The following is a 21,615-nucleotide window of genomic DNA, read 5'->3' on the forward strand; positions in this document are numbered from 1 at the left end:
AACAGGTACAAATGGCTAATACTGTGCAGATGTGGAGATGATCATCAAGCAGGGTCATACAATAGGAGTACATACAGAAATATCTCATTATATTCACAAAATATACACATAATATAACAGTATATGGCATTCACTGTCTTCTAAGGTGTGGTAAAAATTTCTAGGCAAATAAGAAAAAAAGAACAAAACATTATTCGATAAAGAATCAATAAGCCCATGTCTGTGGAACAACCAAAAAATAAAAATAAAAATAAAAATAAAAACTGCAAAGGCCAATTTGTGGCCAAAGTCACCAAAGCAATAGAATTCTATTTTATATAGAGTCCATTATCTTCTACATTCAACAACCCTAACATACACATAAAGGGTCAGAGTTCATGCAGATGTGATTCTTGCAACTAGGCTTTGGGTAAATGCATACAAGTTCAGTCGTATAGAAAAAAGTTTCTCAGCACTGTTTAAACTGATTATTTGACTGAATATTGTTCTGCAGAAAAAATGCCCAGTCACTGCTAGAGGTGGAACAAAGTCAGTGCTCTGAGGCTCCATTGGGGTTGCACCAATAGTTCTCTAGCAGTCTGATTTCACTGGCAGTTCCACAACACAGCCTGACATACAGGGCATTAAGGGTTGCAACGTCCCATCTCTTCAGCCTCTGCCTCATAGACAGAGGGGAAGAGGGTGATGAATAAAGTAGGGAAAGAAGGAAGATACAAGGACAGTTTTTAGAGACTGCCATTATTGTTACTTTAGTCCTCTAATTTACATGTGAAAAAAAAAATGCACAACAGGTTTTAAAATGAGCAAATCTTTGAAAATCAGTTTACAAAGATCATAGATCACAATACACTTTGTTTCAGTGTCAACTGAACAAGGATCTCAAGCACAATTCACCTAGAACATCAGATTTTTCATGTAGGATACAAGACATTCTATCTTTCACAGATCTACAAACTTATTAAAACAGAACAAGCAGAACACTTCTTTGCTTAACCCTAATAAAGTGGCTAACCTAATGCAACTGTGATCATACCATGCAGTGATGGCATACAAAACAGCTATGTATAATCCTTGGCAATATTCAAAGAACCTTCTATTAATGTATTATTATTATTATTATTATTATTATTATTATTATTATTATTATTACTATTAACAGATTTAAAATGCTAATTTAGAAAAAAAAGAAAACATTTGCAACCTACCAAGATTTTCTATGAAATTGATCTGAACCTTAGAGTTCAAACTGATTTATTATTGCATTTTTTGTTGCATTGCATATTGTCTTCCTTTGACCTCTGCATTACTGATTATATCTGTGTTTTCACAAATGCTCATATAAGATACAATAATTACATAAAATAGTTGAATACTACTAAACATGATGTTATTTCTTGTTTCGAAGTGAATATGGGGAAAAACTTCTCCACCATAAAGTTTGTTTATGTTTTATCAAAATCAAATATCAAACAGCCATTCAACAGACACAGACTTCAGACTTCATACAATCTTTTGGTGCTGCAGTAAACACACTGGTTAAGATGTAGACACCGCATATCTTGAACATGTTACCCTTTTTACTTAATTGGAAACACTGCATAATCATATGCTAATCCACATAAGTGGATTATTAATGAATATGTTTTGGCATTTTGTATAATTGGTGATGATAGGTTTAATTTTCTATTTCTGCTGCTTTTTAATGAAAAACTAGAGCAATGGCTGTCATCTTGACAAATTATTGGCAACCAATGCAGGAATCATTTAACTTCAATTAAAATTATGAAAAAAAGAAGAAAAAAAATAACTATTGAAAAATAAAATGCTTACATTTGCATATAAAGGTTTAAATATTTTGTGTGAAAAGGGGGTTATTGCCATGCCTCACTGTATTAAATGGTTGCAAGTAATGTAAATATTTTAGTCCACAAATGTGCCTCAAACAAAGTGTAATTTTCTCATTTTATATATATATATATATATACTTCTAGGATATATAATCTGACCCCAAATCATAACAAACAAAGTGTAAATAAGTGGTATGTGTGGATGTTTTAATGCTCTAGTAACTGTATGCACACGTATTTTCCATCTGCATCTGCATGTGACACTAAATATCCAGTGCAGCCAATGAATCTGTGGAACACACCATCTAAACCCTTTGAAGATTTTTCTTCACATCCTCTATACTCCAGCAGAGGGAAATTAAGCCAATGAACCAAAAAATAGATTGTTGGAAGGGAAAAAATGAATAGTGGAAAGTAGAGCTGGCAGTGAGAGAGTTCCTGCAATTCAGGCACTCAGTCACAATAGATGCAGTATCAGGACGAGTACACTTACGTGTGTTCTAAATATTGAAGCAGGAAATGCGTCATTTCAACCACAGACGCAATATCATTCTGATGTCTGGAACTGCATGTGAATTGCATGCACACAGAAAATCAATACATACAACAAAGTGGATCTGTGTGGATGCTTTAGCTCTTGCTCTCCCAAAGTAGGTCCTACCCCAGCTATTCCTAATGGGTAATTTTTTTGTTATATCTCAGAGATTTGAAATGAATGGTAGAGAGATGTAGTTTCTGTTTTAAATTATACCAGAGCATGGGACTCTGGAGCTCATATGGCTTTGAGTTGCCTGGTCAAGTTGGCAAAAGGAGCAGGTACATCTGCTCTCAAAGCACTCGCTTTCCATGCAACAAGATAAAATGGAATACAATGCACTGAGGTGGCAAAAAAGAGAGCTTGGCAAGTTTTTTTTTCTTTGTGTGAAAATCCAGTTTATTAAGTGATCAGATTGTTCTGCATATCCTGCCCATAAAAGAAATAAGACTATAACTGATTTAAATATGGTGAATCTCCCCATAAATGTTCCATCTTCTCCAGCACTAGAATCCGGTAACCTGTTTTTTGTTGTTGTTTTTTTTTAAATATATTTTTGCTTTTATCGTGTAACTTACAGACGAAGTTCAGTGGCAAACTTATTCAATATTATAGGCGGATGTTTAGATTATATCTGCTTTGCTGTTAGGAAGGGTTCAATGGGTTAAGCTTAGGGATTGTGATTTGTAACATAAAGAATAGATTCTACAGGTAGCCTTGAAGCCTTTATCTGACATCTTTCTATACTAAGTTTACTTGTATTTGCAGCCATATAAAAGTCAGTGAGCTGATATTAAATTAGAAAATATTTTATCTGAATAAATGGATGAGCATAATATTTTTGGAAGTTCAAAAATAACTTAGAACTTTTATAACTTATAGATGTGTGGCTGCCCTCGTTCTCCAGTCAGGTAAACATAGTATATACTACAATTAATATCTGAATCTCCTGTGGTATTCTTTCTGGATTAAGGAACTAGATCTATTCAAAATGTAAATAACAATGATTAGAGATGGGTCAGATAGAGCCAAGTGACTAAGCAGCAGTCAGTAGTAGAAGGGCCTATAATGTCCAAATAGGTGGTACATCAGGTCAGGAGCATGAACAGAGTCATGCTTATCTTTTGTTTCATGTACTAACTCCAGGTTCAGACTTTTTGCTTACATCCTGAAGTGTTTAAGGGAAAGCATTTGGCACAAATAATCTGGCTTGTGTTGCAATGTGTGCATAGCAGTTTTTAGTCATAACAATCCAACTGTCACTTACCACCAGTATTACTTACCTACTTGAGTTGGCTACTTGGAATGATAAATAGAGTAGGAGCATTGCAAGTAGTGCAAGACATCAAAAGAACTTAATAACGTACTTAACTGGGTTTTGTTTAGTTTTGCTTTTTTATGAAGAAGTGAAACCTTTTGTTTTTGCCTCATAAATATATATCAGATTAGCCATAACAATAAATCTAATTGCCTAGCACTGGACATGGATATGGACATGGGGTGTCTGAGGCTGGGTGTCCTCTGGTGCCTGGCTTCTGTAGAGTGTATCTCCTGTGAATTTGTGGCTCATTCTGGAGAATTCCACTGATCCATCATCAGATAAGTATCTGGGAACTTTTGTCTTTGTCGTGTTCTTCACCCATTCCTGAGGATTTTTTATATCATAGGGGTAGATTATACTGCTTGGGAAGGTTGCTGTTGTTGGGGAGGGTTGTTGCAATGGTGGGGTGTGCTTAGTCTGGAACAAAGGTTAGGTAAGCAGTTCAAGTCAAAGTAATATCCATATGAATGTCAGAGCCCAAGGTTTCCCAGAAGAGTGCTGCATTTAAATGAACTGATCAATGTTGTTCACTTCAGCGGTCGCTGGTTTTAAGGTTGTGGCTGATAAATATAAATGTAAATGTATGCATGTAAGTGTGTGTGTGCCATCCAGAAGAACTAACACTGGCTTAGATGGTATCCCTGTAAGACAAAAAGCAGAGAAGAAAATGTTGAATTAGTAAAAATAAAATAAAATAAAATAAAATAAAATAAAATAAAATAAAATAAAATAAAATAAAAAGCATCATGATCATGAAGAATGGATTTTAACACATTCAACTAAACTAATATATGCATACAGACACCTACACATGCATACCTACTCAAATCTGCATCTGTCCATATCTGCCTGAATACCATTCCAGACTGAATATAATGTAAAATAAAACTGAAATTATTCAGTGTCTCACTGCAACTGTTGTCCTGAAAGACTTCATGAAACCCATCTGGGAAACTCAGCTAGGTAGTTTACATCTTTACCATCTCTGCCTGATGTGTTGAAGCAGGTGACACTTTTGACAGCACTGAGAGCCATTTTTAGCCGGAGAACTTTACATGCCTGCTGGCAAAAGTTGCAAGTTTTCTGTGTGCTTTTAGTTAGAGTTCACTTCAATACAAAAATAAAAACAAAATCTTTAATAGTTTCAGTATGCAAATATATTTTTTATGTCTTTTGACTTCATCCTTTATATCATCAAGCTCTAACTGTGATATGCTGTGACAGATTAAAATTAGGCATTTAGCATTTGTAAATCCAGTAGACATAAGTGTTTGACCGTAGTGTCATGACATTCCAGTCAAAAGTAAAACACAGTGGAGTATGACAACAAATGTAGCATTGTATACTGATTTGTTATAATTTATTGTCACTGCCTTGTAATATTGGTACACTCTGGGGTTTAAGTGGGCTGGAATGATCCAGAATAGCATAACAGAATCTTTGATCAGTGACTAAATAAATCCGATAGTTAGTATTTTGTATGAAACTGCCTAACTTACTAACTCCATCTTTCCAGCTGATGCTACAGCTAATTCACCACTTGACCCTACCCTACCTACTGCACCCCCCTTCTCCACTACTGATTCATTCCTGTTATGCATTCAATTGAATTCAATTCAACTCACAACAACAGTCGCGTTTTATGTTGTAAGGTAGACATTACAATAAGAGAAACCCAACAATGAAATGACCCGCTATGGGCAAACACTTTGGCGACAGTGGGAAGGAAAAACTCCCTTTTAACAGGAAGAAACCTCCAGTAGAACCAGGCTCAGGGAGGGGCGGCCATCTGCCACGACCAGTTGGGGAGAGAGAAATAAGACAGGATAAAAGACATGCTGGTGAAGATAACCAGAGATTAATAACAAGTATGCAGATATCAATAATGTTGCACCAGCAGTACTTCAGCATCTAGCTAGCACTACATTAACAAAATAACTTTTTTATGGGTAATCTCAAATGAAACCTTTCTTGCAGTTCAGCAAACATCACCACTGACAAACAGGTTCTCTGTGCAGTTTGGCACAGAATCTGTGTGCTAGCTAGTTGTGCATAGTTGACGTATTTTCCAGGAAGACAAAGATGTTTGAAAACGTCCCACTTTAGGTGGAGAAAAATGCAACAAAGAGAGGACACTGAGAGATTAATTTCAAATGTAAGTGCTGCTCAGCATGTGACATTTGGTAAGCTGGAAATTTAAGGCTTAGGACTAATTCATATTAGCTCTCAATGGATCTCTATATGATTTGTTGCTAAAGTTGGCAATTTCATATGATGAAATCTCTTTGACAACAAATTAAATGATGATTGAAATTCATCTTATTTAAAGTCATGGAGGACAGTAGGTGCAGGCCAAACTGGGCAGTGTGCAATAGACCTATTGGGCATGTTGTACAGTAGGCAGACTGTGGTCTTTGCTACACAACTGTAGGGTTTAGGTAGCAGCAGTAGCATCATAAGAAAGAGAGACATGAAATTCAAACAATTTCTGAAAATGAAATTCATGGGAGATTTTATAACAGCAAATATGCTGGAAAAAGTGAAAAAAATCTTATTTTTGGGCAAAGTCAACAAATGTTTAAGTATATTCGATTGGATTTGGATATTTTGTACATGCATTTTTTATAGTCCCCTGACCATTGAAATGAAGGGTAATTTTAATAATGTTTCAAAATAATTACTAAAATAACTGCCCAAAATTTGATTCATTATCGTTGCTAAGTAACAGGACTTGTTTTGAGATGAAGTCGAGTTGAATTTGAATTTCTTTAGCAACTCTTCTCAATTTCCATGTTTATAAAGGCTAGGTTTTGGAAAGCAGCCATAATACAATATCTCACGTAACTCCTGCATATACTGTGTAGCATGTACGACAAAGAGCAAAGGAAAACCTAAAGAAGGAGCAACGTTTCTATGAATACACCCTACAAAATTATAGTAAGACTTAGTTGTAAATGAGTCTTTTTCCCCTGTTGCCCCCTTACCTACACTACCTCCACTTGGCAAAACCCACTTGGCGACCCCTGGGAACACTGCGTAAATTAAACAAAACAATTTGCAATATGCATGTGTCCAGGTGACAGAAATTATATATGTGGCATTTGCTACGACATTTGTCATTCCATTCTCACAATATTTTACTATCAAAACAATTCATATGTCTTTAAGAAAAAGATTCAAAGAGTCTGACTTAAAATGAATCATCAGTCTTGTTCTAGGGTGCACTGACAGGTCAAGGAACTGCAGACAGGCTCTTAAAGGAAGTGAACTTGTGACCTTTTGATAACAGCACCATTTATCTTAAGACAAGGCTGCCTTTCCTTATTAACTGCATTTGTTCAAGTAACCAAATGACAAATTTGCATCTGTACAGTTGCTAAAGAGGACTGATCAGCAAAGCACTGGGAGAGTCCCACAGAGACAAGTCTCTTCTTTGCAGTTGAAAGCCTGGGTGATTAATGCTGAGAAAATGAGGTAGAGGGACAGCACTCTGCTTAGCCTGTCAGGCTGTCCCGTTTTATCAAGGAAGATTCAGACTGCAGACTGTGCACCGTGGCAGAGTGGAAGATGTGGTAATATAGTGGAGAGATGGTGACTGAGAAAGGAAGCGTTTAAAAGAGTGACACTAGATAGAGTAAGAAATAGAAAAAGCAAATGGGAGCAAGGGGTGATAGACGATGCGAAAAAAAGAAAAAAGCGAACAGATTTCTTGTTTGATAACAAATTATCCTATTAAGATTTGTAAATGCTCGTGTTTTTTTTTCTGCATGAGTGTGCACACAGGCTTCCATGCAAACAAAGGTAGATGTGTGATAAACGCCAAGCTCGCACAAACTGTTTGACAGACAAAGGCAGATGTAAACAGTTCTCACAAGACCCAGGAGAGAAAAATGATAGATAGGGGATCACTGTTTATATCGGTCTTCTTTGCTCCCTGTATGAGTGGCCTGTAATTGAATGATCATTACACCAAAGCTATGGCTATGGCCCTGCAGTCGAAAATGGGAATTGAGTTTGAAAGAGCATTTAGTGGTTTTGATTTATGAGCAACAATAGGGAAGTTGTTTTTTCAAGCCTGGAACTCTGATGGCCAATAAAGAGGAGCAAGGCTTATCGCCTGCTGTACCCACTCTGACACACATACACCATTTAGCCTGCTAGGCAGCCAGCAACCAGTCAACCAACCAGCTGGGGCCCTTCACGGAAGGAAGTGTTTTCAGCAAATTTGTTTCCTTCATGTCTCGCCCTGAATGGTGCTATTCATTAAAATAGCCTGCAGTCAGTAGGCACTGCTGCCATGGCACATTTATACACTTGTATGCCTGTATCCTCGCTGAAGTAGACACACACTCGCACACAAATCCACCTGCATATACACTCACACCAGACGAAAATCTTTTCTTTTGGTTCACCTCATCTTTGCAGGAGGCCCTTCAATAATGAAAGCAAAGACACAAAGAGAGAAAAAGGGTCTGTTGCTTGCACAGCTATCTGCTTTCAGTTAGGGCCGCTGGAGTTGTATATTTATTTCTCTGAAATGAAAAGAGCTGCTCACTTTCATTTAACGGATACAATATTTGGATTCATGCGGGTCTTACTGAGAATCAAGAGGTCACTAGTGTAGGTGGTGCTGCACACAAGAGCAAAGAAATGTAAAGTGTTAACTGTGAAAGTGTGAAGTGTGTTTCAGTCGTAATCTGTAGCGCTCTCACTATTTTAACTGTAATTTAACTTATAATCATAGGCAGAGTTTGTACAACTTTAGCCACAACTCAAAATATCAGCCAAATATATCTCAATTATCCCAGACAACAAGCAATTTAGGTAAAAATGCAATTCACCATTCAGGTACTCACCCACCTTGATATGTTTCCCTTCTTCCATGCTGATAATCAGCATGTTTAATTGAGAAAAGGGTGAACTTTACAATACAAAACAGTTTATTTTATAGAGAAAGGTGAACTGTTGGCAGCTTTATAAACTCTTTATTCATGAATTCTTCCATGTGGCATAAAGATTGGCAGCAAATTTCAGTGTGATTTTACTTGTAAAGGTTATCATTTGGGTGAGTCTGTTGGCAAGATGCCAAAAGTGAATTATCAAGCAACTACATATATATCATAATAACAAAATACAGGCCAAGAAATGTTTTATGAGTGTTTTTAGTGTTTTAGAAATCGTCATTATGTCAACAAAAGTGTTGTGAGTTTTTCTCTGCACTTGTCTATTTTCATGGAATGGATTGCGGTGCAGTACTGTTACTTTTCAAAGTCATCTCAGCAGATAACTGCCCAGCTCCTGACATGACGAGCACACCAAAAACCTCTGATCATCCTGCCAGTAACTCTATTCCCTTGCCAACCCCGATGGTAACTTATTGCTGCCTCTGAGACCCACTGTGATTTGAAAAGAAGTAATTTTGTTCCAAAGATGTAATATCTACTGCTGAAAAAATAACATTTTAACGGGTGCATCTCTTCACAGCATATCACTGTCAATAAGATTATTTTCCCCAAACAGGGTCTGTTTGCGGTTGTTGTTGTCTGCTGACTTGCCAAGTTTACACGTAGGATTTCAGACATGAGATGTTCTGTATTGGAGAAGACCTTCTAATCTATCTAAGGATGAATATAAGAACCAACTCTACAACACCACCTGCAGCAAGCGTGTTTAGTGGCAGTTTTTGTCGATGTTAGACAATGCAACTCTTACAGCCATGTAGCCGTTATCGATCAGAATGACAATCTGTGGTTATACTTGTTCTTTGCACTAGCTGCTTCTAAGACCACTGGGGGTTTCAGTTATTAGCCCTGGGGCTCTGTGTATTGTATCACCACCTTCTTTCCTTTCATCAATCCTCCCCACTCACTGCACTTTCTCAGTCACACTTAAATGCGCTGTATGTGAAGAAATTCCTCTGTGACATATGCACATGAATTCCAAAAGAAACACATGCATACTTTATTATATGCCATTTTCTTATTTTTAATTGCTCCTGATTCCCAGAGCTGAAATGCTGTCACTCTGCAATTTTTCTACAGGACGTTTGTCAGGATCTCCTTTCAAGCTTGCAGTCCCTATCAATTAACAGAAACAGTTAGGAGAGTGTCACTAAGCGGGTTAGTCACACAAAGCTATCCCGATGCCTTCCAACACTGTCATGTCATCTGACTTGTCTCAGCTCATGCCCGGGGGCTTTTCTCTTTTTAGAGAAAGAGCAAGAAAGGAGAATAAAAGGAGAATAAAAGGAGCTGAACCCACACAGTTGAAAAGCCCCAGAGTCAGAAGTGTTGATGCACACTGATAGTGTGCATATCGATAGTGTGAACATAAACGCACAACCAGGCAGACACATTTGTTTAGAGCATATGGCCGGGACAAATCAAGCACACTAAGTTGGACACATACACAATAAAGTGAGCCCTTTTATCTCTAACTAGTATAAATCTCAGCATCCTGTCAAAGTGTCATACGGGAGCTACAGATGTAATATAAGAGAGCACAATGCATCTCTTGATGTCATAAAAAGAACCGTAGCGCTATTTGTGCTTTAGCAATAACAAAGCCAAGAAGCAGCATGACTGCTGTCTATATCAGCAATAACTGTAAGTTATGTGCAGTATATAATTTAAAAGACAGCACCTGAAAAAACAGAAAAATAGATTCAGATTAAGTTTACTATGCTGTACTGTAAGTATTCATAATATAGTCTGCTTTGAGTATTAGCCCCTCAATTTGCTGTTTCAAGTCACATCCTATATATGATTTGATGGTGTTTACTAAACTGATTTAGTGTAAGCTTTAGGTGTATTGTTTGAAAGCTGTCTCCTTCGCTGAATCCAATATGTAGAAATCCTGATGTTTGACAAAAAAGCTAAAGGATTTCTTTGAGATCACATTTTGTATGAAAATTTGAACAAAAATTTGGAAAAACAAAATATTAGTGGGAGCTTAGCAAACAGTGAAGAAAAGATCATCATACAGAGTGTGTGTCTGATCAATGACTATTTAAAAAGTGGATTGACTAAAAAAGTTAGCATGATGTGTTATTCAATAACAAACTTTAAATTTTCATTAGACTATAAATTAAAGTTTTAATAAGACATTAAATTAGCAGTTGAGATAATAAACCTATCAGGAAAGTGTTTACTGAGGTCACAGATCAAGTGAGTAGAAGGGTTGTTTTCTGGTAGATTAATGAAGTTGCCAATTATAAAGAAAGCAAGCGGTCCCTTTTTACCATATATTTCACTTAATGTGACTGCAGATTCAACATAAAGTTAATTTTGCATTCAATATGACTTGAAATTCCCAAATGAGACCATTAAGTCATTAGTGAAATGTTGACTGAGACAATAAATTGTGCGTGAAGTAGGCTAATTTTATCCTAGTCTTCTCTACACTTTGACTTGTTTTAAGATAGGAGAGCCAACCCCTGCTGGCCATTACAGATATTGCACAGTTTTGTACCACATTAGCCCAAATATAAGAGAATGATGACTTTATAAAGAGGTCAAGCAATTATACATTAATTATTTTGTCTTTATTTTCTCTGGCTTGGACAGGCATGGCTCATTAAAGCTTTGCACACAGCTATTATGCCTGTTTACAAGTGCAATCTATGCATGGCAAGGAAATATATTTTTAGTAATGTTACTAAGAGAAACAGAAGATAATTGCATGTTCATCCTATTTCATTATGTATAGAGTACATTATGTATTGAAAGTACATACTCATAAAAACTTTAAGTAATGCAGTCCGTTCAGTATCCTGTGACCAGTCTCCAACACGTTTGGAAAAAGTCATATTGGAAAAATTCTCTGTAAGTCGAAAGATCTTTGTGTATTTGATGAATAATATATGCCCTTCCAGAATAGCAAACGCACAATGAAGAGAGAAAAAAATGTAAAACAATATGTATAATGAATACTTCACATTCCCATATTCTCTTTTCTCTCTCTGTCTCTAACTTTCTTTATCTCTTACACACAGAGACCCATTGATATACAAACACACAAGTACACACACACACACAGCAGACAAACTTTAGAACACAGATGGGTATATTTTCAGTTATATTTTGCTCAATAGCCCAAAGTCCCTAAGTGCAACAAAATCCACCAATAAGGAAGACAATATAAACTATTTCTCACACACTTGGAGACTTAGCAAAATGTAAACTTCCAGAACCACCTGTCCACATAATCAGCATGCTGCCTTTCTTTTCATCCTTCAGCTGGCATGTTTAACACAACCACACGGGGCAAAACTCTCACATTTTTCTTGATTGTGAGAAATGTGTATGTATGTTTGTGTATTGTATTATTTAATGGGGACTGGATTACACAGTCATATTGTGGAAGCATGCAAACATGACAGAGAAAAGAAAAGACTAGGTTTTTTAGTGACGAGCACTTTCTATTACAGTTTGGTAATAATGTGGTAATAATGTAATAATATGAAAGTACCAAATTATTATAAATTAATTACCAAACTAATAGGCAAGTTATAACTAAGTAATGTTTTGTATTGTCAGTGAATTGAGCTGTGTAATATTATGCTGTATTTTATGTAACTGGGTGATAAGGGGCCAGATACTGGGGGGTAATGGTTCAGATACAAACTGGTAACAATATGATAACCTGCTAACAATAAAGTAGTAACAAATCTGGATCTTATATACTGACTTTAACACTACAACCGCCAACAGCACTAAAGGCAAAGACCTCATTTCTTAAAGAAGTTAAGTTGGTAATTTTCATCTAATTTTTCTGATTTCAAGTAATTTTTAGGGGTTTTATTACTTTGATCAAAATTAATTTAATTACAGAGTAAAGTGAACATTAAAATAAATAACTACACAAAGTGTACAACAAAAAATATAACAGTTAATACATCAAAAAAATATTATTATGACAAAACAGCTCTAGAATAAAGATGGTATAAAAACAGAGCGATCACTAGCTACAAATTGTAAGAAGCCATTTTAAATAGTTATTGTAAAAGTAAAATTGTCAAAGTTTATCATCTTGTCTATATTTCCCTCTGATCACCAAACCTGCAGTTCCCATCCAATGTCCTCACTGCTCCGCCTTCAGACTCCACCTTCCCACCCACCTTGTCACCCAATATTATTATTACTCAGCTATTTCTATTACTCTATTACTCAGCAATATTGCATAATCAGTGGCTTTACCTAAGTTATTACTTTGATATTAATTTGTATTTAAGTCATAGTAAATTCCTATTTCCATATTATTACCTTGTCATTTCCACCTTATTACTCTTTTATTACCACACTGTTACCAAGCAGTAATGTAAAGTGCAAATAATTTTCTTGCTCATATGTTAATCATTTGATGAACATTCCATATATCATTATATCTTTTATAAGTACAGAACCTCTGCATATATTTAGCAGTAGTCAGGTTAAGGTTGTGCCAGATTTAAACTAAAAAAAAAAATACTGGAGGCGGTCAGTTTTACCCTACAGCCTCCTAGTAGATTTTCAGAAATCTTGACCTCTGTCCTCGAGGTCAAGATCATCGAGATTCAAACTTATGCAATATTATTAGTAGATGCACCTACAATGTCAATCTTAAAATCCTAGGTGACTTCCTTCTTGAGTTATCGCAGTCAAAATTTTCAGAAATGCTTGACCTCTGACCTTGACCTTGAGGCTGAGATCTGTGAGATTCAAACTTGTGTGAGATTTTAGTAGGTGTACCAATGGTGTTAATTTGATACTGCTATGTCGCGTTGTTCTCAAGTTATTGCATTCACAAATTTGGGTGTCCACGCCTGCCCGCCCACCCACCCAGCAGGTTGACGACAATATCCCATCGGGCTTTCATGGCCGAGTGGGGGAAAGAAACCCATTCGGTTATATTCAGTAAGGCAGTAGTCATCCTAAAATCTCTCTCTGTTGTCTCTCTACATACACATAAAAACAAATCCTGGAATCATTTGTAACAACATGCCATCTGTTCACCTGGACATCTCCATTGTGTCCTTGGTGAGATAGACAATCCAGTAGACCAGGTTGAAGGCGCCAAACGAAAGGGGGAAAAGGATGCGTGAGTATTTGTCGATGATGCTGGTGCCAGTCAGAACATTGTTGGCCGGTACAGCCGAACCTTGCTGGAGGAATGCTTGGGCATTGACCGGTGGGTTGGGAAATGTCTTGGCAGGACGCTCAAACATCGGGGTGGAGTTCATCCTCTTCTTAAGCACACTACTGGCATCCACCTTGGAGAGGAAAATAAGAACGATACAAAGTAAAGACCAGGGAAAACCAAAAGGATATAATGTCAGTATCTTATAACATCAGTGCTAGTTAGTGTTAAGGGAGGAAATAAGGAAAAAAGGAAAAATCCATTCTGATGATAGTGGCGTATTTAAACTCCTGTAAGTCCATATGTTTTTTTCAGATCTATATCTAAAATGAGTATGAGTATCACAGTAATTACACCCAGCAAAGAAAATCAATGATGTTTTGATTTTGATTGAAACTTCAGCCCATTCTGTCAAGGCTGGTGTAGTTGTGGGAGGCAAACAAACCATATTAAACAAAAGAAGCTCAATATATTGACGCATGGGTTTCTCATGCCTCATCAACTTTCAGTAAACTAGTGTGATTGCAGCACATGCTCCCTGCTCCAATAGTTGTAAATCATATACAGTATGTGTACAGAAAGTAAGGGGAGTGTACATCTGGAAAATGGGTCAAGTAACAATGTGTTGCCTCTAGGTAGAGTAAGAGAGAAAGAACACGGCTGAAGAGCACGTTCCCTTTTAAAGGAACAAATTTCAGCGTAAAAAAAAATACAGTCATTCCTTGATGGCCTTTTATTGATCAGCAGTTTCACTGAGCAAGCACTGAACTTTATAAAAATATAATTTTATATTTATTATATATATGCTGTTTTGTGCCATATTTATGCTTTATAGGGTACTTTTTGTTTACATGGAAATTTCAAATATATTCCTTGTTAAATTTGCAATTTTCTAGAACAATATTTACTGCAGAGCAGAGTTTGAACAGTTCTTTACATTTTATTTTGGGGGAAAAACTCCTAGTAGTTTACTAAAGCATCCAGTGTTTCTCACTTCAGTGTGGATATTTTTGGCAGTCTTGGAACAAAAACTGAACTTGTGAGATTTAGGCAGGATTTGTGAGGCTACAGGATTACATGCTCCTCTACAGGTTAAGAAACTATTAAACTGTTACAATCCTAAGGCTTAGGGGAAGCATTCCAAAAAACCCATGGTGGCCAGTCTAAAAATACATTAGCAGTTAAGTCAGAGTTATTAACAACATTAATACTGAATCAAATTGAATGTAAAATATTTGTCAGTCATTCCATGGCAGCTATGCTGAGTAGTGCAATCATGCTGCAAAATCTTAATATATTATAAGTCTGGGGCTTTAAATGTGTTTATCATTTGAGGCAGTTCACAGGAGTGCAAGTCACAAACATTTGATATGGAGGTGTTGGACAAAGAGAAAAAAGCAAATGTTTGAGCAACATTTTAAACCTTTCTATTCTCTTTAAGCTGTATTATTATGGGATTGATCAATATATCAAGCTCTGTAAAATTCTATAGCAACACTGGGGAAGGTGTGAGAGAGAGAGAGCAGGTCCCGATGATCTAACCACCATTACCACCAGTCATTTTCGAGGTTAAGTTCACTCTTCACTGAATAATAGTGTATCCTCTTATCTGTGAGTGGGGTACTGTATGCTTCACAACACCAGGCTGTAGCTTCAAATGTCAGCTACCTGTTTCTGTTTCCCTTTTAGGTAAGACCATGCAGTGAGTACACACACTGCATGCATTACTTCTGCATGGTGTACTGCACATGTCTGCAGTTGAGCCAAATGACAAGCTATTGCTCATGATGACAACAGGATCTCTTGGCTTCCTCTTAAATCTCATGGGAGATCAAGTCCTTGTCCCTTATTCACTGCTCTAGTTTTCAACAGACTCACAGAGAGGTTGGGTGCTGACTGATGGATATATGGATCATGTTTGGATGTGGGTATCCATGAGTAGAGCAGGTTAAGAGCTACACATGAGTGTGTTTATGTTTCATAGTGTGCGAGGGAGTAAATGACAGCAAGATTTCACTTTCTGTCCACTAAGGAGCCTCATCTCTGTGGGTGTTTGGATGTTAGTGGGTGTATATATGTAAATAATTATTACAAATTAAAAGCCATGGACATTACACGCACAGTCACACACAACAGTTATGATCCAATAAGATGAACCACCGAAGGATACAGATAAATGAATGAAAAGACAAAAACTTCCTGATCATTGTCATTTTGCACATTTAGATCATATAAATCTCACAAAGGGTTCACAAAACTGGTTTTTTTTTTTTACTTTTATGTACCATGCCAAGAGATTACTGGCAGAGAAAGGATAAAAAACACATTGTTCACACATATATCAAAGCCTTCAAAAACACTGGTGACAACATAGCTCTTTTAACCTCGCAAATTCAGTAACACAGAGATCTTGCCCTGGGCGAAGCGAATTCAGATGACTTCTTTGAATCATAGCATGGTTGCTCAAGGTGATTGCACAGTTTAAGGCACAGTTGCACAGTTTATATGTCTAAATTAACTTACATGACTAAATTACATTGCAAAACTGCTACTAGTATGACTTCTGAAAATTTCAATAAAGAGTTGGTGGGAAACAGTGGGAGGCATGCAGTTCTACATACTGTGTGGGAAAGTTACTTAACTTTCCTACACTTCTGCCATTATGGGAAGTGAAAGTAGGCTAATGACATACATTAACTGGCTTAATGGTTGTAGCTTGTGTCTAAAAAGTTCTTAAAAATACAAAATTTCCCAATGATTAAGCCTGGCAGGCAGTCATTTTAGGCCTGGAAACTTTAACTGTGCTGACTAAATAATGAATAGGCTAGAGATGTAAGCTTCATGTAGCGCTGGTTCCTGATGGTTTGATTATTTCTTGTTTCATGTTGACTGAAAGATAACAGTTTTTCACTGTTTTTCACAGCAGAATTTTCTCCAAAAATTGGATGTCCATCGAATTACCATGACTAAATTATCATTTAATAATACCGTTGATAAAGGTGGATATTTATGGTCATGTTTCACATACAGAATTATCATAGAGTGCAAAAATAGGTGTGTGTGTGTGTGTGTGGGGGGGGGGGGGGGGGGGGTGGATTGAAGACTGCTAGATGATGTAGAAATAGAAGTTTCTAAATAAATAGCTGTAATCAATGCATTCAACAAGTGTTACTTCATAACGATATACTTACTAAACTAATGTTAGGCACAATCCATGATGCTACTTTTTAGTTAGTGTTGATCCCCGAACCGGAAAATCCTTTCAGTCTAGTTATTAAGCCGACAGGACAGCAAAAGAATTTCCAAAAACTTCTCCTGATTTAATCAGTGTCTCATCGTCCAAGCAGTCTTTTCAAACTCTGTGATTGCAAGCACCCGTGGCTCAACCTCTGCATAAAGATCACATCTTTCTATCTCTCACCTTATTTTTTTCTCTTAATATGAAAAAAATATTTTCTTCATTTCCAGCACTACATACTGCACCACCTACTCACCACTGGAAATGCATTCAGCATCCGTTACTCACACTGATAAACACTCCTATTCTCCATTATGTTTACAGTTGTATATTTGATTCATTAAATGAACCAATTTGCTTTTGTAAGGTTTCCATGCCTGCTGTGTTTTACTTGACAGTCATAACAGGTCATGGTCTTTTAAATCGTGACTGGTAGATGGCTATTTCTATTCCCAGTGATACACCATTGTTGTGTTTTTTTTTTCTATGTAATAAAGAGTCTTTCCTCCTACATATTTGGTGAAAGCAGTCATTTTCCATGATGCATCCCTCCCACTCCCTTTCTCCTCTCAGTGTAACTTTAATGCATACACACACACACACACACATGAATGCACACTCACACAAAACACAAAAAACAAACCACACTGGCCCATCATCCATCTCTCCATCTTGCTCCATATAAAAAAAAACTATTTATTTATTTATTTTTTTTAAATGGACTGTGCCTGCTTTCTCAGCCCCCTCTCTGCTTTATTGTGGTGGTGGTTGCCCTCCTTCTTGTGAGCGTGCAGTGATATGCTGGATATTCCCTTAATCTATGGCTCTTACATAATCGGCAGCAACATCATTCACTGAGCCACTGGCTGTCTCCCCGTGTCACTCTCTGTGGTTATCACACAGTTACAGGGATGAATAAAGGACTGGGAGAAAGGGCTGGATGGATGATATACTGTAGCTAGATGGATAGATAAGACATTGTTGAAAGCGATGAGTGAACTATATGGATGCAGGGGACATAGTTTGTTGCAGATGATGTATATACATGGGTTGGTTAGGTGTGTGTTGCAGATTATATCTGCATGTAAGTTATGTGAGTGCAAAACTGGAAAAAGTGAAGGTTGTTATGTTTCACTGTTTGTGTGTGGACAGCACATTCAAGCAAAAGTAGCAGGAGAGACGCAGAAGGGAGATCTGTGTGTGTGTGTTTGTGTGTGTGTGTGTGTGTGTGTGTACGTGTGTGTGCATGTGTGTGAAATAGACAATAGAGGTCTTACAATAGTAGCAAAGCATGGAGCAGAGAGAGGAAGCAGGGAAAAGCAATATTGTAACGTTTAAATGATAAAAAGGGTGAGATGGAAGCATGGATAAGTTACAAACAAAAGCATGATTTTCTGGTTTTTCATGTATTGTGTTCTGTTTACATTGTAGATGTGGCAAATGAGAAGGCAATGAAGAACAAATACAACAGAAAGAATTTAAGGAAAAAAGGTTAAAAGTAGAATCAAATCCATTCTTGTCAAGCAGGACCGACATGCTAAAGCAGGGGTAAGGTCTCCCATTGCTCACAGAACAACCTTTAATTTTCTTTGCAGAATTTCACAATATATCACAAACACTGCATTGATATGATTGCTTCATGTATGCAGCAGGGACTTGGCATGGTCTGCACTTGTTAAAGCCTGCCTTTCTCATTTACATACAAACAAAAATTAAAGATTTTTTTCAGGTAATTTGGTATTTCTCTTATGTTTTTTTTTATTTTATTTGTTAAATGTCTTTTCTGAAAGGCTTTGCTGTTAAACATTTTTTTAAAATATTGTTATAGTTGTTTTTATTAGATATTCGACTGAAGACAATACTTATGTAGCAAAACAAAGTTCTTTAAATTATAAGGCAGCTTAAAGAATTTTCTGTAAAAAATAGAGGGAACAAAAACACGAACATCTGCCGTAACACTAAAATGGGAACATTTCTAATATTAATAAATTGGAATGCAAACTAAATCTTCACTAAACAGAGGATAAACAACAAATATGAAAATAAAAGAGGTTGGTTAATGGACTAGCATTACTACCATTATGGACTATATACCGCTTTTCTTAAAGTGCTTTATAAAACTTGCCTCATTCACCCCCATTCATTCAAGTACATTTTCCTATGATTTTTTTTCTTTTTGGTAAGTGTTTTTATCTAAAATTCACAAAAATTCTTACTCTTATGGATGCATTGGAGAGCAACTCTGGGTCAGTATCTTTGACCAAGGATATTTGGCATGCAGACTGGAGCAACCAGAGATCAAACAACCAAATTTCCAATTAGTAGATTACCTGCTCTTTCTCCTTCAAAGCGGCCTTTAAGATTTAATAAAGCAGTTTTTGGACACAAGCACAATTGTGTGATCCATCACATTGCTCTGTAGAAAGTCTGATGCTTTCTGTAATTGTATCCCTCCAATAAATAATGGACCATGTAGGAGTCTTCTGCTATATGAAGAAGACTCCTACATGGTCCAGTATGGATACAGACTCAAAACCTCCAGCTAACTCTTTTTGCATTTGTGTGTCCATGGAGCATTCTCTAAAAAATGGCACAAATAACAGGAGTTGTAGAACTAGTCAAAAAAAGACATCAAAGTGTGTGGCTCCAGTAGTGACATGGCTTTTGATGCACACTGTGTTGACGCAATAAGTACAGACTAAGCTTTAAACATTGATCAATGAACAATCATTTGTCATGGAGATATCGGTCATAGTGATGAAATATTTTTGTCATCGCTGGCATGAAGCAGAAACAACTATAGGATCATAAAACTGAAGTAAATGTGGTTTAAATAATTTTATACTATGGACAGAATATAGTTTGAATATGTGTTTTCTCCCCACATGGGTTTTCGTAGGGAGTAGTACCTATATTTTTCCTACAGTGTGGCTTTATTTACAGTGTAGAGTGCTCTAAGATAACTCCTATTGTAAATATCAGAAATGAATTGAACTAAATTTGAATAATTAAATTTCAAGTTGTGTGATTCATTGCTGTTTTTCAAGTTAGATGTAAGAATAAATTAATTGCTCAAATTTCATTGGAATAAAATGACAGCTCTGCTCTTTATATCACTGCCATCATGAATCATTGTATCAGAGCTCAGTTAACAATGGCTTTTTTCATTATACATACAACTTCGTCACACACTTACTTGTCTATAGTCAGAGTTAACTAAAAAAAATTCAGGTGTTCAGGTAATTCAGGTCTTTTTCAGCAAACTCTTTTCTAACTCAGGATTAGACAACTCAGAATTCAAGAATTATATTCAAAGTAGGTTAAACAAAAGGTTGCATATTGTAGTACTCGCCTTTTTAAACACAATTACTATTTTTTTTTATCTACTGCTCTCCGTTTGCCACACAGGTGTGCTTATGTCATGCTGACAGAGCCAACATAAACTGAGAAAAGAATGAAACACTGAATTGTTATATAATAGCACAGAGCAAAGAATGGATTTCGTCAGCTAGAGAGAGACAAACACAAGCCAGACAGGATGAAAAAAAATACAGAAGCTTAGCAAGATACCGAAAGTCAAGTCAAACCTCAGATCTAAATAAACACAACGAGTGGGGAGAAGAGCCTGATATACAATATATAGAGATGATGTCATAATGCACATGTTATATACCTCAACCTTAGAACCAGAAGCACTTTTGGCCAACTCATTTTAGCGTTTTTAGCCCTTCCCAAACAAATGGCTCATACTTCGCAAAAAAACTGCTTCCCACCTTCCGTGAGTTATAATTCAGAAACACCAAAACTAATAAGTAAATTTCTAGAATTTGTGTAATTCAAACAGGAGCATATATCAATATGTGCAAGCCATTTCATAGAGCAATTAGTGCAAAAACAATAAATAAATACACTTTGCTTAGTATTAGCCAGATGCTACTGAGCCACATTTTTTAAATGCCATGCTTCATTCATTTGCTGGGATTAACCAATTTCTAATGTTTAAAGCTGGAGCTAATACTACACCATCACTCTCTGCATGTCCTTTATTGGTTTAAGTAAAGAAAAGCAAAAAAGTAAAGGTGGTATTTCTTTACTTTTGTGATATTAAGTGATATTAAGATGTTTTATCTGAAAGCAACAACAGCAGGCTGGTCATCTTCAATTAGTTGATTATCAGAATATTTATTGACACATGTGAACAGAAGTTTGAAAAGGTGAGCTAGACTTACTGAGGACACCTCTACGTCATTCCCTGCGGCCACAGCGGGAGCTGCGGCTGCAGCGGCTGCCTCCTGAGCTGCTGCCTTCATGGCCGCTGCTTTCCGGTGTTCCCTGTTGGCCTGTAAGGTGGAGAAGTAGTTGACGGCTGCAAACTCAATCAGGGCGGAGAAGACAAAGGCAAAGCAAACAGCAATGAACCAATCCATGGCTGTGGCATAGGAGACTTTAGGGAGTGAGTGGCGGGCACTGATGCTGAGTGTTGTCATCGTCAAGACAGTGGTGATACCTGCATATGGGAAGGAGACAGCAGTAGATATATTGTTAAATAAGGATGCTG

The 21,615-nt window shown here is 36.7% G+C and overlaps 1 protein-coding gene across 1 annotated transcript in view; it reads right to left on the bottom strand.

Annotated features, from left to right (window-relative positions):
- Positions 1 to 726: 726 nt before the first annotated feature.
- gabra6b (gamma-aminobutyric acid type A receptor subunit alpha6b) overlaps positions 727 to 21,615 on the bottom strand; it is a 29,956-nt gene continuing 9,067 nt past the window's right edge. Inside the window, exons 8-10 of the mRNA XM_005452556.4 lie at positions 21,287 to 21,564; positions 13,696 to 13,952; positions 727 to 4,344 (exon numbers count right to left, since the gene is read on the bottom strand). Coding sequence (XP_005452613.1) covers positions 4,332 to 4,344; positions 13,696 to 13,952; positions 21,287 to 21,564 — 548 coding nt within the window. The 3' untranslated portion in view covers positions 727 to 4,331. The remainder of the gene's footprint in view (positions 4,345 to 13,695; positions 13,953 to 21,286; positions 21,565 to 21,615) is intronic.

Source organism: Oreochromis niloticus, linkage group LG10, assembly GCF_001858045.2.
Source record: "Oreochromis niloticus isolate F11D_XX linkage group LG10, O_niloticus_UMD_NMBU, whole genome shotgun sequence".
Lineage (NCBI taxonomy): Eukaryota > Metazoa > Chordata > Actinopteri > Cichliformes > Cichlidae > Oreochromis > Oreochromis niloticus.